The sequence below is a fragment of the Strix uralensis genome, chromosome 15 (assembly GCF_047716275.1).
Source record: "Strix uralensis isolate ZFMK-TIS-50842 chromosome 15, bStrUra1, whole genome shotgun sequence".
NCBI classification, from domain to species: domain Eukaryota; kingdom Metazoa; phylum Chordata; class Aves; order Strigiformes; family Strigidae; genus Strix; species Strix uralensis.
The window spans coordinates 12,778,047-12,793,776 of NC_133986.1; the positions used below are offsets into that span (position 1 = coordinate 12,778,047).

At 51.8% G+C, this 15,730-nt stretch overlaps 1 protein-coding gene across 2 annotated transcripts; it reads right to left on the reverse strand.

The window, feature by feature from the left end:
• Positions 1 to 338: 338 nt before the first annotated feature.
• On the reverse strand, positions 339 to 14,786 carry LOC141950188 (SITS-binding protein-like). Of its 2 annotated transcripts, XM_074884689.1 has the most exons (11): positions 14,680 to 14,786; positions 13,634 to 14,522; positions 10,872 to 11,043; positions 9,859 to 10,066; positions 9,584 to 9,734; positions 9,140 to 9,337; positions 8,416 to 8,684; positions 6,599 to 6,735; positions 4,961 to 5,082; positions 3,997 to 4,176; positions 339 to 665 (listed from the first exon to the last, which is right to left on the reverse strand). In XM_074884689.1, exons 2-11 carry the CDS (start codon positions 14,090 to 14,092, stop codon positions 492 to 494), a joined length of 2,070 nt encoding a protein of 689 aa, XP_074740790.1. In that variant the 5' UTR covers positions 14,093 to 14,522; positions 14,680 to 14,786; the 3' UTR covers positions 339 to 491. The 2 variants fall into 2 exon arrangements, with proteins under 2 accessions (XP_074740790.1, XP_074740789.1); XM_074884688.1 differs by lacking the exon at positions 14,680 to 14,786 and having other exon boundaries at positions 13,634 to 14,569.
• Between the last annotated feature and the right edge of the window lie 944 nt (positions 14,787 to 15,730).

Here is a 15,730-nt window from a genome sequence, read left to right on the forward strand (position 1 = left end):
CGCATGAATAAAGCTGTCATGGTGTGTTTTCCCTGTCTATACCTATTTCCGTAACTGCAAAACCTCCCCTCTGGTATAAGCTGATGTTCCTTTGTCTCCTGTTCTGGAGAATCCACTCTCTGGCTGGGGAAGCACCTTTCAAGGTGGTGCCAGGGACCTGGAAATGCTGGATGCGCCCACCTAAACAAACAAACACACACACACACCCTCTCCCTCTCTCTCCCTCCCTCCCTCTCCACTGGGACAGCCCTGGAAAGATACAGGTCAGCGTTCTGTCTGGAGGGGTGTTTGTGCCAAAGGCGCATTTCCGCCGCCTTGGAATAACAGCGAATAACAAATGATTCAAACATTTTCTGTGGAAATAATAATTAAAAAAAGGGTTCTTGGAAAAGTGCAAAGAGGCTCAAATAGTCTTAAGGAAGAGCGACCACATTTGGCCAGTGTTGCTCTGAAAGAGGTCAACTGTCCCAAAGCTGTGGCAGCCTGGGGGTTTAGGAGGTCTTCACAAAAACCGGGACCTCTGCAAGGCTGGCGGAGTAATTCCTGAGCACGGTGCCTCCGTCAAAGACACGGGCGGTGTTGGTGTCCATCCATAGGTGCCCTTCTCCAGGTAGGTAGATATCTCGCCATGTTTGCCCTTTTTCTGTTATTGGGGCAACCAGGACCTGCAGTGAAAGGAAAAAAAAAAAAAAAGACATTTAGCACACGGAGGATTAGCCAGGACATCCTGCTACCTGTGCGCAGCAAACCACGAGGCTGAAGGGAGAAGCAAACAATCACAGAGATGATGAGAAAAGATGATGCAGTGGCCATTTGTTGCCTGGGACTGGGATCATCCCTGCCTGCAGTAGCCCCTAGAGTCGATCCAGCTCATAATCTGGGAGACCTGAACAGAAAAAAACATCAGAAATCTGTTCTTCCTGAATAGTGAAAACTGGGTATGAAATTTATGGATCAGTCCTTAAATCCCGTTTTTGGAGGTCCTGGTCAACTGCTGGGGATTCATCCCTGCACCCCCTCGTGATGCTCCTTGAGCCGCACGGCAGCATCGTCCCAGGGAGATATCACAGTGTTGGCACACTTTGGGGGGCACTTTTGGACCCTCCTGGCCTTTATAAATATATTTGGCAGCAAGACCTGGCTTCCCCGCCTCTTGCAGCATCCGCTTTCGCCAGGCAGATGGCACTGACAAGCAGCAATGCTGCATCGAAGCCACAAACCAGCACACAACAGTATTTTTTTTGCCAAATCAGTGCAACTTGTCTCCGTGCTGTTACATTTCAACATGCTCTGTTGGAAGGATTCAACAGCAGTCAGCTCCAATTCCCTTCCCCAGTAGTGGAAATTGGCTCACAAGCAGTGCTGGAATATGGCTGTGCAGTGTTAAATCCAGTTTTGAGACCTTTAGTCAAGGATCAAAACCACCCTGACCACTGCAGTCCCACACCACAGCATCCCAAAAGCACTTGCAGAAGCCCAAAGGCATCGCTGTCCCGTCTGCTCGAAGGGGTCAGGTATTTGTTTCCCTTTGTAGTCAGCAAAAATCTGGCAGAAAAGCTTATTGAGCACTCTTGCTAATTTGACAGATACATCATCCAGCCTGATTCAGGCTGAACGTGCACTGCCAAGAGATCCGGGTGAACGAGATCTGGAAGCAATGAATGGACAAATCCCAGCTTGAAAAACAGATTTCAAAGCAGGGCTATCCCTTCCAGCCCAGAGTTACCCCCAGAAAAGCCTGGGGTGCAACTCAGAAGCGGGAGGGCTTCAGCCATAGCACAAAGCCATGTTGATCAGCACCCCACAGCCGCTGCTTGCACTGAGGGATGATGCCCCAAAGCTTTATCCCAGCGTCCTAACACTTAGTTCTGCCTCAGACCACACCAAGACAGAGCTACCCTGTGTATTTTCCAGTAGTTTATTATTAACGACAGTCCAAATTGCACCAAAGCCGGTTTTGGAGTGCATTTCTACTCTTCCAGCTTCCAAAAACCAGTCAAAACATCCCCTGTCTGGGCTCTCCTGCCACAAGCTCATGCTCTTTTGGAAAAAAAAGCAACAAGTAATTAAAAAAATCAGGCAAGCTTTTTGCCAGATTCACATCATGCTTTATCAGAAATGCTTGGCCCCGAAAAGTTTATGGAGCAGACATCACATTTTACCATAGTTTAGGAGCTTTCAGCCAAGCCAAAGCTTTGCACCTCCTGGAAGAGAGGGCTAAAGCTGCTCCCACCTTTTGTTTTCTCCCTGAGTTTGCAGTATTTTACTGGGCATCTCACCTCACTAACGCAGGCCATGTTTCTGCCCTGGCTGATTCAACTGCATCAGGGATTTTTCAGTTTGAGAGCTTTTGGGGGCAGGAATTAGGCTTTAGCTTGCTCACAGGTATAACTAATGCCACCGCTCCTGCCCCAGCGTGTGCTCTACAGCCCGCGGGGACAGCAGAAATGCTTCGGCTCCCTCCAGCCTCTGTGCTTGCACAGCGCTGGTCTCAAAGTCATCTGTGCCAAGGGTTTGTGTTTTAAAACCTTCCCACCAGATTCTCTGAGCTCTCTGCTAAAACGCCTTTCAGCTGCTTCTTCGAAAGTAATGTCCTGCAGTGAAAATTTCCCTTAAAAAACACAACTCTGAACTGAATCCACAGGATCTGTGGCCAGAAAGTCAAGCTTGGAAATCAGGTATTGCAATGTCTGTTGGAGGCTGCAAACAGGGCCTAAAAAGAGAACTCTGCAGCACAAGCTGCTTTTCTATTAAAACAAGAAACAAACTGAGCTTTGCTTTTGGGTTTGAGAGTTTTTTTTTTTCAGGAAGACGATGTCCCCATGATTAGCAGCATCCCCCTGTAAAGACAGCCTGACATGTTGCTGCAAAATGGGTGCAATAGTATGACCTGAGAATTATGCTTTTAATCAAAAAAAAAAAAAAACCCTGTAGAAACTGCCAAAATCTTGAGCTGCTGGGACCCTGCACCCAGGCAGAGCAGGAGGGACAAAGATAAAGTGATGCCACCGCATGAAATAAAATGTCTCCTTACAAAAATGGGAGGATGAAGCACAGCTTTAAGAAAAGTCTTCTTCAGAAGGCCTGAATTGCCTTTCCAAGACCTTTTTGATTTAAAGCAACCATCCATCACATCAAACATTGTGCCGTCTATGTGCTAAAAGACTTTGCGAGCTGTGGTAGGATGAGAGGGACACATCTGAAACGAGAGACTCCCCACTACAAGCCATGCCCAAAGTGTGAAAACACCAGACCTGCAAGGAGTGTTTGCAGCATGAAACCTCTGAAATCTGAACAAGCAGGGGAAAACTCTGGGGAAGCAGATGCCAGCCATGTTTAAATCTCCACTTGAAAAATGGATAAAAGCATCAATCCATCTTAATGTGCCACAGAGAACTTGATAGCATGCACCTAACTTGCTGTGGCCTTATAAATCTGATGGGCTCAGATCTGATGGGCTCCATTTGCAGAACTTGCCTGTGCTAAGTAAGTTCTCAGTGGAGCTGCCAGGGAGGAAAATACGGATTCCAGTGAGTAAGTCCCATAGGCAGTGTGTGGATGGGCGAGCTCAGCTGGGAAATGGATGTGAGCCTAAATTTGGGCCCCAGGGTCTGTCCTCTGATGGTCCCCATCTGTTCTGGGTTGCATTTGATTTGGATCGAAAGACCCCAAAATGTAGCATGAGGATCTCCCTGAGAGGACCAGGGAGCTGCATGTTGTGCTGCTTCTTGGTTATTGTGGGCTGGAGCTCCACATAATGGGATTAACAGCCTGAAAAGAGGGGGGAAAGGAGCAGTGCTGATCATCAGGAGGCGTCTTCTCTAAATGGCAAATCTGGCAGAGCCAGCAGGGTCCCCTCAGTGCTTTGCTTTCACACCACCTCTGTACGAGCACTGTATTCAGGCAGGATGCAGAAGGGCAGATGGGCGAGCGCAGGGGGCACCTTATTGCCCCCAGTTACCCCTGGGGGGCACATTCAGTCCCCGCATTTCCTACCTCATCTCCAATGAGAAATTCATCCTCTACGGTAAAAGCGGTTGGATCCGTGGGGCTGAGCCACCACGCCGGCCGGAAGATGGGATACCCGGAACGGAGCCATTCCTCGCTGTATTTTAGGAGGAGTGGCACAACGAAATCCCGGTGCCTCTGTATGCATTGCCGGGTGAGGTTCAGGACCTTCAGGGTGGGGGAAGAAAAAGAAACCCATGACAAGTCCTTCATCCAATAAACAGCAAAGCAAGCAGAAGAAAAAATAAAATACATATATATATATTCCCTTGGGAAGAGAGATTACCAAATTGCAACGTGCTGATCAAGTAATGGCAGCTAACAAGGTGCAAACAGGGCTGATACAGCAGATTTATTCCCATTCAGGTGCGAAAGCCGGGTACAGCGGCTGGCAGGTGAGATCCGCTGGGGTGTTCGTGTCTAACCAAAGCAACGAACTCTTTTGCTGCTGGCAAAGACATTTAATGATGTTTCCCCCTGTGCCCCCAGTTTTAAGACTTGCGCTCCCCTTTTATTGCCCTAAAGGGGACATCCCTGGGAAAAACGCCTCCAACTGTTTAAAAAGATCTTGAATATGAATCTGCAGGTTTCGTCCTACTGTAAACATTAACTATTTGATCAAACTAGAATTAAACAACTCCAGCAGCAAAAGGGAGGGAGACACACATGATGATTACCATCAATTCTACAGACATTGCAGATACCAGCCCCATGGTTGCACAGAGCCACGAAGTATAAAGCCACAAAAAACTCACCTTAATTTTGCAGCAAAAATACTGCTGAGCGCATACAGTGATCTGGGTGCTGGGGCAGAGCGCAGGATTTTGGGGGTAGCAAGAAGAGGACAGTGATTTTTAGCCTCAGCTTCCCCCAGTAAGGACCTTAACAGCTTTTGGGGGCGTTTGTCATATGAGGAACGGTGTCCTCCTCAGCGGGGCACAGGGGCACGTACCCAGGCGTCGCAGCAGAGCCAGGGCGGCGTGCCGAAGGCCATCACAGGGAGGAAGGTCACGATCTGCAGCCACCGCACGTACAGCTCCGGGTCCCCTGGGGTGTCACCAGCCAGGCTCCCTCCTGCCGGGGACAAGGAACTGAGTGAAGCTGCTCAGGGGCGTCTCATGGTGGGAGAAGTCCCAGACGACCCGCTCTCTGTGCGGGCAGGACACCTCACCCCATTGCCAGAGGAGCTGAATCCTCCCCACCCATGTTTTTATTCCTCGAGTGCCATCGGCAAATGTGGATCAGACATCTACCCCTGGCCCTTTTAGGACCAGATGTGCTGGCGATGATGTCTCAGGAGTTTCTAAATTTTAGCAGAACGTTGTAAAAACGGATTTGTCTCCTGCAAAGCAAAGCATTAGGAAAATGCTGGATTTTCCTGCTGCTTTGATGTGCAAAGATGAAGCATCACGGGAAAATACTCCTGTAATTTTCATCCCTTCAAATTCATAGTGAAAAGTGGTGGAGAAGCAGATTATTGCTAACTAATTAATCAGAAACATGTAGTGGAAGGGGATTCCAGTTCCCCTCTGAAACACCAGAGAGGCTCTTGGGAAGGACAGGAGAGGATGGGATGGGACAGGGAAAGGGAAAGGGAAACGAAGCCCTTAGGGCTGGAGCGTCCTTAGGAGCCATTGCTCAAAATCTGGCACAGCTTCCCCCAGAAATGGCACAAGAACCCCAATGCCAAGGGCTCACCCAAACCAGCCAAAGCCCCGTTTGATCCAGAGGCTTTTCCCATTTGGAGTGGCCTCGAGCTGTGGTGACACAACCCGATGGGCCACAGCCCCAGCACCAAATGCCACGACCAATGGGTTCAGCGTCTCTTTGGGAAGGGAACTGGTACGCTGTGATTGCCTCAGCCTTGTTTTCTAAAGAAAACCAGCTAAAAATAGAGGCCAAATTGAAAAATTGCCCAACAACCCCCTTTTTCAGGGCTGTCTCTGCAGTCCGACACTTCACCTGCAGCCTCTGCCTGTTTGGGGCATGTTTTAAACACAAATAACCTGGTCACCTCCAAGAAGAGAGGAAAAATGAGCTGCTTAACCCCAATCAAAGGATTGTTTCTCAACTTTTATAATGTTTTTATTTCAGGATTTCTCAAGCCATTGTGCTTTGGAGCAGAAATGCGAACTTGGAGCAGGGCTGCTGGTGTTTTAGGAACATCTCTTTCCCAGCCAGGAGCCTGGGTGTGTGGTTTCCTGGCTGTGGGCCCCCTCCTTGCCTTTGCCGGGTGGGTTTTAGCTCCAGCAAAGCCATGGGAGGTGGCAGGCTGCCCTCCCCCTGTGGCCAAGGAGCTCTGTGAAGCGCATCCCCAGAGACCTGCCTGCTTCTGGGGCCGCCTATTAAAATTTACAACATGTTTTTTTGTTTTCAATTCCTCAGCCGATTCCCTAGTAACATTCAACCCAATCAAGTCAGTGTGGCAGAAATTTGGGTACCAGGAACAAAGCGCTTTGAGCCTTCCTACAGCCCACCTAAGCCAGGTGCTGCAAACATACCTCCTGAGCTCCTCTTGCCTGAGCAACTGCTGCAAAACCCTCTGCAGCAAAGCCAGAAATAGGGGAAAAGGCAGAAAAGAAATGATTACCTACTGCATCAGGGATGAAGAAGTTGTAGCCCAAGAGGCTGTAGTGCAGCACGGAGGGAATAAGCCCCTTCAGCCCCGCGTGACTCCAGTCCGAGTGCAACGGGCTCATCTGGACAAAGAACGGGAGGTGACTGGATCTGGGGGAAACAAGCACAAACCCAACATCTTTAGATGGCTCGCAGGTCTCAAAACGCTCTGTTGCTGCGGTCAGATATGGGTTTCTCCAACGACTTGGCATCTCTGTTGGAGGGAAATCAGCACTCCCCCACACCACTCCCACCCACTGCACCTGCCTTGCTGCCTTTGTCAACCCCAGTCCTCCTCCCCCTCCCCAAATCCCCTATTCAAGGCTTTTCTTCTCATCACTTGCTCTCACAAGGACCACAGTTAGGTGGCTCACCTTGATGGTAGCACAGCCACACTCTGGGCTGTAGCCATCATCTTGCTGCTTCTCATATGGCAACACCGACCCTGGTGGGAATACGCTCACCAAAACCCAAGAGGCCAGCGGGGGTAGCCCAGCCACCCCCTCAGCCCCGGCCACATGGTCCCCCAAACCACCAACCTCCTTGCGACGCAGGTGGCCTGTGAGACACGTCATGCAGGGAGGATTTCTCCTCCTGGCTTTCGTTTGTGCTCGTGTTTCACGCCGAGCAGCTGTCATTCCTGACAGCAGCTTCATCTATCTGGCAGAGGAAAACATTATTTTCCCCATGGTTTGTTTTTTTTAAATTTTTTTTTCAGTAGCATTTCTATGTCTTGGGTTTACTTGGTGGCGCAAGGGGTCATGTCATCAAGCAGCCCAGCATGGGAGACTGTTTCTGGTGTCCAAAAAGGGTCAGATCTGGACCTTCATGATGAACTTTGGCTTGAAAAATTGTGTCGAGCTCATCTAACCAAAGGGGGATTTTTGGTCTGAGTCTGCTTCCTCCTAGAGTTTGGTTTCCTCCTCAACCTCCCACCCACTTGCTGACTCCCCAAAGGTCTCCCAGGGACACTTTTTCATCTTAGGAGGTGGTAAAGCTGATGTGATGGGTTATGAAACTCTTCTGGTATGGAAACTGCCCACCAGGAAAGGTACGATCGTGGACAGACTAAGAAGTGGTTAGAAGAGGGACTATTTCCACCACTCGGGTTTCACAGATGGCTGAGTAAGAGCCCATCGCCACCTCAGCATGTGAAACTTTGCTTTTTCTTTGAAAATGAACTAATTTCTCATGCAATTTACCATCAATGCCTCATCCACGACATGAAATAAGTCATTTTGCAAACAGCCTGCATAGCCCTTTGCATCTGCCACACAAAAATAATGGGAAAAAAGAAAAGTAAATAGTTTTCAGTGCCTTTAACCAAATGGTCTCAAGGCATGTTACAGCTGCTAATTAATAAACCCACTCTGTTGCAGGCTATGCAAGGAGGAAAAGGCAGAAAACTGCAGCCGTTTGACACCACAATTACCAACACAGGGATTTGGCCAAGACTCTGGGGTTCATCCCCTCCCTCCTGCAGAGGATGCAGCGACCTGAAGCTTGAATGGCCATAAACAACAAGATGCATTTTTATTGCATCTGGCATTAATACATTTAAGCATTTTTACGCTCCGAGACATTAAAAAAAAAATAATTAAAATGCTCCGAAAGAGAGAGGAAGAGTAACCCCTCCCTATGTATTGCCCTAGACCACCTCCACACTGCTCCCCTGGGTGCTGAGCAGTGTCTTAGCACCCCAAGGGCATATTTACAGCATCACCTCAATCCCCTCCTGAGCAGCTCACACAGGCACCAGCTCCAGCAAAGCATCTTCTCCTCGGTACCCACCCAGCACCGGCGCTGATGATGGTGGCATTTCCCAGCGCTGCCAGCGCCGCCGCCAGTGCCGCGGTGTATCGGTCGCCCGCCAGCTCGGCGGGAGGTGGGACAGCTCGCTCCAGGAAGACGTTACCCTCGGCGCCCTCGAAGACCACGTACGCAGCTCCCAGCGCCTGCCGCAGGCGTTGGGCCCGCGCTAGGTACCAGCTCAGCGCCAGCTCGCTGGTGACGTTCAGGCGGGCGCAAAGCCGCCCCTTCCACGTGGTCAGCAGCGGGACCTGTGGCAGAGGGGGAGAGGTTCTGCTGAACCCAGAAAATATCCCGCCAAGCCCAGGAGGATGCCTGCTCTCCCCTTATCCCACCCTACTGCAGTTTGCACCATCGCAGTACAGCACATGAAGGTGGAAACTCTCTCTCAGCCCCCCCAAAAATCCCTCAGTTAATGGCAAATTGGCATACCGTTGGAACGACTGCAAAAAAAGGGGCTTGGGGGGATTTTCTGAATGCTGGCAGCTTTTAAAAGTATCTTTTAGAAGTGGAAATTTGAATGAAATTAAACGCTGCTTCCTTACGAAACAGGAGAAAAGCTGCTCCCCCAGGCATTGCTTCACACCCGTGGGGCTTGCCCCCAGCACAGGAGGATCAGGTCATCCCCCTCTGCGGGTACGTGCTCAGCTTTAATTTCAATTTTAGGCTGAGCAGCAGGTTGGGGGGTTGACGGAGGGTCTCGTACCGAGCAGTCCCCGAAGCGGGGCTGCAGGCTCAGGCAGTAGCTCGCCGCCTGGCCGTCCCGCAGCCAGCGCAGGAAGAGCGGGGAGGCGATGCTGGTGTACGGGGACAGCGTGATGGAGAGCTGCAGCGGCTCAATCAGGGAAGGGTCCCAGGCACGGGCCGAGTTGTGCCTCTTCCTCCGCTCTGAGGGCATGTGGTCCTGTGAGGAGGCAAGGGCGGAAGAAGGTGTTTTGTAGGAGAGGCAAAGCCATGGAGCACCAGCTGCTCAGTGTCACTGCCTGTGTGAGGTGAGACTCCAAACGAGCATCCCTTCTGTGGGATCCCCCACCCCACAAAACAGGTTTGTTGGTGTTTTACATGCAGGGGTTTAAAGGTGTTGAGAGCAGGGCCCGTGGCCACTCTCCATTTGCCTTTCGAGCCCGAGGGCTGGCAGGACGGTACGTACTGCGGCGGCGAGGATGGCCGTGCTGCTTTCCCCCAGTGCCAGGACGCCCTCCTGAAGATGATGCCGCTTCAGTTTCTTGGCCAGTGACCTCAGACCTCGTTTTATTTTGGCAGCCGAACCCGCCGGGCCGTAATACCGCCAGATCGGAGACCTGCGTGGTGGGAAGAGCCGGGGCGGGGGGGTCACGCCTTGTGCCGGCACGAGGTGCTCGGGGCAGTAACAGGGACAAAGGCTTGGAAAACATGCTGGTAGTTGGGAGGGAAGGAGCACCTTACCCCAGGAGGGCCGTATCTGGCAGTGCCCGCGCCTGCCCCGCAAGCTGGCTGCCCACATGCCGGTGGGCGGCCACGATGTCCGGGCTGACACAGAGGAGGTAGCTCAGGGACACGGCGTCGCTTCCCGCCGGTGTTTGCAGGCAGAAATGCCTATCACTCTCCAGGGAGAGGACGAGGGGCACATCGGGCGCCACCGTCACCGTCACTCCTTTGGGAAGGGAAGAGGAGAATGATGTCTCAGCAAGCGCCCGGCTCCTCTCGGTCCCCACACTGGTGGCCACAGGGATGGGGATGCACGGGGCAGAGCCTAACTGGTACCAGGAGCTCCCGGATTGATCCCAGCCACAGATCTGGCCCTGCAAACAAATCCCCGCTCTCTGCTTCTGCTCTTCCCTTTTAACCTCCAAAATGCCTTTCAGGGGATGGATTTGCTCCATTTCTTGCCTTTTTACTCTGCATTCAGCTTAGGCAGCTGCTTCAGCTTCATCAATTCAGGGCAGTTGCAGACCCATTGATTAATTTGGGGGAATATCTGAAGTTTGGCGTTCTGCAGAATAATCCAAATATCCACCCCAAAATGTCAACAGCAACTAAACTCATGCATCCAGCATCCCATAGCAGTGTCAGGGACCCGGGAGCTTAGGGTGAAGCCACTCGAGTGGAGCTGGAGGATACAGCAGTGGACACAGATCTCTGCTTAAAAAATAAAAAACACACACCAAGAGCGTGGGATTTCCCCAGGGTGACTTGGGCCAACCCCATCCTCTCAGGCAGCGACTTGTGAATGCAGCTTAGGTGGGGTGAGATTTGATATCACGGCTTTTTCCACGGGGGTGAGGCAGTGTGGGGTCCATCCCTTGTGTCCTGCCACCACCTGCCATTCCATTTGCAGGATATTTTAATCTCAGAGACATCTACCCTGCTCTTAAACTAGTTGCTTTATAGATGAGGAGAGGGATGGAGAAACACAGGGGTTAAAGCAACAGGACCTGGACAGGGAAGGATGAGATTACCTGTGGAGCCTAAAAAGTATCTCTCCAGAACAGGCCCGTAGCCAGCAGGATTTTTGCCGAAGTCACCGCTAACGAAGGGCTGCGCGGGGCTCTCGGCGCCGTTGAGTGGCCAGCGCTGGGCACGGACGCTCGCCCCTCCATACCAGGAGATGTTGGCCATGGAGAAGCAATCCTGCAGCCAAGAGAGCGTCCTCAGGTGGGGGGAAGCGCCTCGGGGTGAGGATGAACACGCGAGTAGCTGCACTCAGAGAGGCAAAACCCCTGCGTGTTGCTCCAGTGTTGTCAGAGGAGCCATGGGACAGGTCTTTTCCCAGGAAGAAAAAACCCCAACCCCATGAGATTTAGGTGTTTTATGCAAAAAGCAGCAGGTGCTCATTCTGCTTTCCACATCTAACCCAGGAGAAGATACTTGGCTTTAAGGTTTTGTTCTGCAAGAACAAGAGTTGGGCTTCCAGGTACCAAAACATGCTGAAATTCTGCCTAACTGCTTGATTCCTCAGCCTGCAGTTTATGAAAGTCACCAAATGGTGTAAGAGTAGGAAGAGAAAAAAAATTGCAGCAAGAATCATGGTTTGTTTACCTCAAAAAACAAAAATATGCCTTAATTTGCTAATTAAAGGCTAATTAAAGCCAAAACCAACAAGTTTTCCCCTCACATGTCTGCTTTCAACATTCAGCAAGGTGAAGGAATATAAACATCCCACCGCAGGAAGACAAACTCTATAGCTTAAAAACTATGGTTTCCTTTAAAATAAAAAACCCACAAGACATCTTCCGCCAAAGGCTGCCAGTTTTAGATAGCTGGACTTAAATAAAATAAAATTGCTGTGAAGCAGCCTAGTGACCTGGTAACACCCGCACACAACACGCCGCGCCTCGGAGACCTCACCTGGTTACATTTCTGCTCCCAACCACAATTATCAAAGATTAACAGGGTTTTAAGTTGCTGGTGAAAAGATGCTGAAAACTGTTTAAGCGAAGAGGCTTTGCAGGTGCCTGTCGCTGAAGGACAGGAGTGACGGTGGAGGTGGAAAATTCAAGGCAGCAGCTTTAAAATGCAGCGATGGCGCTTTCACAAACCCAACTTAGAAAAAACTGTTTGGTTTTTTTTTAAAAAAAAAAAAAAAAGAAAGAAACCCCTCCTAGCTACTTTCTGCAGTGTTTCTGGGGTGAGTTTACAGCCTAAATTCGCAGCTCTACCCAGCTGCGTGCACACAGGGAGATTTTAACCCCGTCCTGAGCACTCATCTGAGGACACCACAGTGTCCCCGGGGTAACTTGTGGGTTTTCCACTCTCCCCCAAGGCAAAGCCTCCCTCTTCCCAGAGGGCTGATGATAAAAAGTGCTTCCCTCAGCGAGAGCAAACCAGCTGGGGTGCTGGGGCACTTCTCATAGGGCTGACGGAGCAGCGGAACAATCAATGAGCCATCTCCAAAAGCCGCTGATCCCGGGGGACACCCCCATCCTTGGCCCGCCTCCTTTCAGAAACCATCAATTTCTGCTTCAAAGCCTCTAAAACTTTCCCCTTTCTGCCAAAGCAGGGGATCAGCAGGATTTAGCATCCCGCGTGACTTCACATGTGAGGACGGGCTTCCCCGCAATCTCAGGGATTTGGGGCTGCGCAGGGAGGCTGGGACAGGCACAGAGGGACCCGATGACCTCCCAGCTCAACCCAACCGAGTTTTATTCACCCCGACCCTGACCCCAGGGCTCAGGCAGTGCTCCTGGAGCCCGGAGCTTGATTCTGCTGCAGGGGCAGAGAGAGGTTAAGTCTCACGAAGGGGTGGGGAGAGGAGATGTAAATTATTAAAGTGGAAACCCTGGAGGCTCAGAATAGCTGTACCAGGTGTCAGCTGAACTAGTTACACCAGCTGGGAAAGAAGGGGGGAAAAAAAAGCCTATTCTTAACTCTTAAATTTCACTGGATCGTATTTTCTAATAGTTTGGTTTTTGGGTTTGTTTTGATTTTGTTTGGGTTTTTGTTGTTTTGGTTTTTTTTTTTTTTTAAAGTGAGAAAAACTTATTCTGTCTTGCTCATTCTCTCAAGCACCCCAGATTGATGTCAGCAGGAAAATCAACCCCATACACAGCGGTTGTGCTCAGACAACACCTTCCACCAGCCCAGAACAATGTCAACAGGTGATTTACAGCTAAAGGGGAAAATTCCCCATCCCGCAGGATCCCATCCCACTCCGTGCCTGTCCCAGTGGTTCCCCACAACAGGTCATCACGATCTGACAGGGTTTTTCCCTTCCCCTCCCTAAGGCTCATTTTCAGAGTCTGCTTTTATTTAACTGAGGGAGAAGACTGGGAAGGATACAAAAAAAACCCCATAAATTTTTGCAGCAGCAGACATAGATTAATCCCATCCCAAGAGAGCTGCCACATTGTGTCTATGGCTGGAAGAGACCTTTGAGCTCCTTGCGTTTCTCGCCAACATTGTGATCTTACGTGGTTATTTATTCAGTCTCTCTATAAACACGGTTCTCCCACCCTGGGGTTACCAATGCGGCACTGGGAGGAGGCGGCCATGGCCCCTCAGTGGTTTGAAGGCTCAGCATCAGGGCACGAGGCTTCCAAAAGGTCTTCTCCCACCCGGGACCCTCCAGCTACTGGAGGCTTCGGAAGATGGGGTGCCCCAGCCACGGTGTGACCCCGTAACTGTGCCAGGAAATGGTGTGTTCAGGCCAGATCCTCCCCGCTTATGGCTCGTTTGACCCCAAACGCCGCGGTTCAGAGACGGGCACGGGGGTCACCGTTACCTTCAGCATCACGTCGGGGCGCAGTGGGGTCCAGTGGACGCCGTAGCACTCGGTGGCGGGGGCCGGCGGGGGCTCGAGGGAGAGTCGGAGCTCGGCGTCCTCCTCCCACGCGTAGCAGAACTGCCCACGGTCATGCCAGCAGCGGTCCCGCGGCGGCGGGGGTTCGGCAGCCGGCACGCCACCCACCGCGATCACCGCCACCATCCGCCCCGCCGGCAGTGCCCGCAGCAGCAGGGCACCCCGCCGGCGCTCCCACAGCACCCCGCCGGTGCGGCCCCGCAGCACCCACTCCTCTGGGGACTGCTCCAGCGCCTGCCAGGAGATGATGCCGATGGTCATGGCGAAGAAGACAGCCACGCCGAGGCAGCCGACGGCCCCTTTCCAGGGTTCCGTCATCTCCCTGAAGCCCGAGGTCCAAGCGGCCTCGGGAATTTGGCGGGTAGGGCGGGCGAGTGGCATGGTGCGATGGCAGTGGGATGCTCCAGCTCCTCTTTCTCTCCTCTCCTGCAGCGGCACAAAAAAGAAAACCCTCTTCTTGGGTTGCTCCAAATAAATATTAAAAAAAAATTTTAAAAAAATTAAGCCACAAGTCTTTTCTCTTTGCAGTAATCTGGAGGTAAGAGGAGTCTCTTTTGCAGCCTCCCTCTGCTCGCTGCCGCACAGCGAATCCCACTGCCAGGCTCGGTGCTGGCTGCGACGGCAGCTCAACCACAAACCGCGTGTCTGGTGTCAGCTCAGCCCCTTGGCACGGCCAGCAGCATCCGCTCGGCGCGCAGAGACGGACACGCGTGGCCGAGAGCCACGGGAGGGGAGACGGGGCAGCGCTCGAGCCTCCGCAGCCCTTTGGGTTTTTGCTTCGCAGAGCAGCACAGCTTTGTGTCTCGGTTTGCTAAGCAGCAGTAAATAGCCGGCGGGGTGCAGAAAAAAAATATTGCAGGGGTGGTTAGAGAAAGAGCGGAGGGGAAATGCAACACCGGTTTTCCATCCCCCTTCCTTCTTGCCTGTAAAAGTATTTGATTAATGCACAGAACAGGGAATAAAATTACCTGTGGGCACGGTCCAGCGGCGCTGGCTGAGCCCTCGCCCGAGGGAACGGGCACCCAGAGCTCCAACCAGGCAAGGGGCCACTCGCGACGACAAGCTCACGGGGTGGGACCCGCTTGTCCCCGGCTGCTGCGGCCACTGCTGCCTCCCTCCCGGTTGCTGCGCTGCGTTTGGGGGCCGAGCACCCACCGGGGCCAGGTGTTGCCTCTGCCCGGCTCAGCGCACCCACCCGTCACATCCCCCCGCCGCCACCCCCCAGCAAAGGCGCAGCTGCATTTCTTGGACCTAAAAGCAGGTGAAAAGATACTTTAAGCAGCCCCCAAAAGTGGCTGTCAGTGACCGAGCACTCAAGCCCCAATTATTTTTCCACTGTTGGCTTGGGCAGCAGGTTTTTCTCCCCTTTCCCCAGGGTAGTTTTTCCTCCTGGCCACGTCAGAGACCTTTATAGCCAAGGCAACTTGATCCAAACAAACCCAAGAGCGTTATCTAAGACGAGACACGGCGTGCTCCCTCCCACCCTGCTCCCCTGCAGGCTGCACACATCCTCGGGTAGTGACGTGAGAAAGAGAGGCAGGAAATTAAAAAAAATAGTTTTTAAAAGCATTTATTTCTACGGGAATAATTTTAAAAGGATTTTTTGCAAAGTTATTGAGATGGCTCTGGTTGAGCCCTTACTGTACACCTGTGAACCCACATGAGGGAAAGCCGTGGCAGTGCTAAGCCTCCCTGTTCTGCTGCTTTGGCTTTTTTTTGTTGTTATTATTATTACTATTATTATATTTTGGAGGATTTTCTCCCCATTTCTACCTCACATTAAATAAGCTGCTGTTGGCCCCCCTCGGGTCACCTCCAGGGCCGCAGAAGGGGGTGCTGTGGAAAGGGGTGCTGCTTGCACCCGAAAGCAGAGCACCCTTGCAGAGGCAAGCAGCTGCAATCCCCACCAATGCAGAAAACTCCAGAAATCTGGGATTTCCATCCCCATTCCCATGCCCCACACACTGATGCCACCAGTCCTCCTCCTGCCTGCGGGTGATCAGGGAAGACCTGGATTTT

What these genes read in the sequence shown, in the direction of transcription:
- LOC141950188 (XM_074884689.1), bottom strand. Translation starts at nt 14,092, where the DNA reads ATGCCACTCGCCCGCCCTACCCGCCAAATTCCCGAGGCCGCTTGGACC. An exon ending in CCCGCTTCGGGGACTGCTCG is followed by an intron (nt 8,685 to 9,139) that starts GTACGAGACCCT and finishes CCTCTGCCACAG; the next exon opens with GTCCCGCTGCTGACCACGTG. An exon ending in CTTCATCCCTGATGCAGTAG is followed by an intron (nt 5,083 to 6,598) that starts GTAATCATTTCT and finishes TGTCCCCGGCAG; the next exon opens with GAGGGAGCCTGGCTGGTGAC.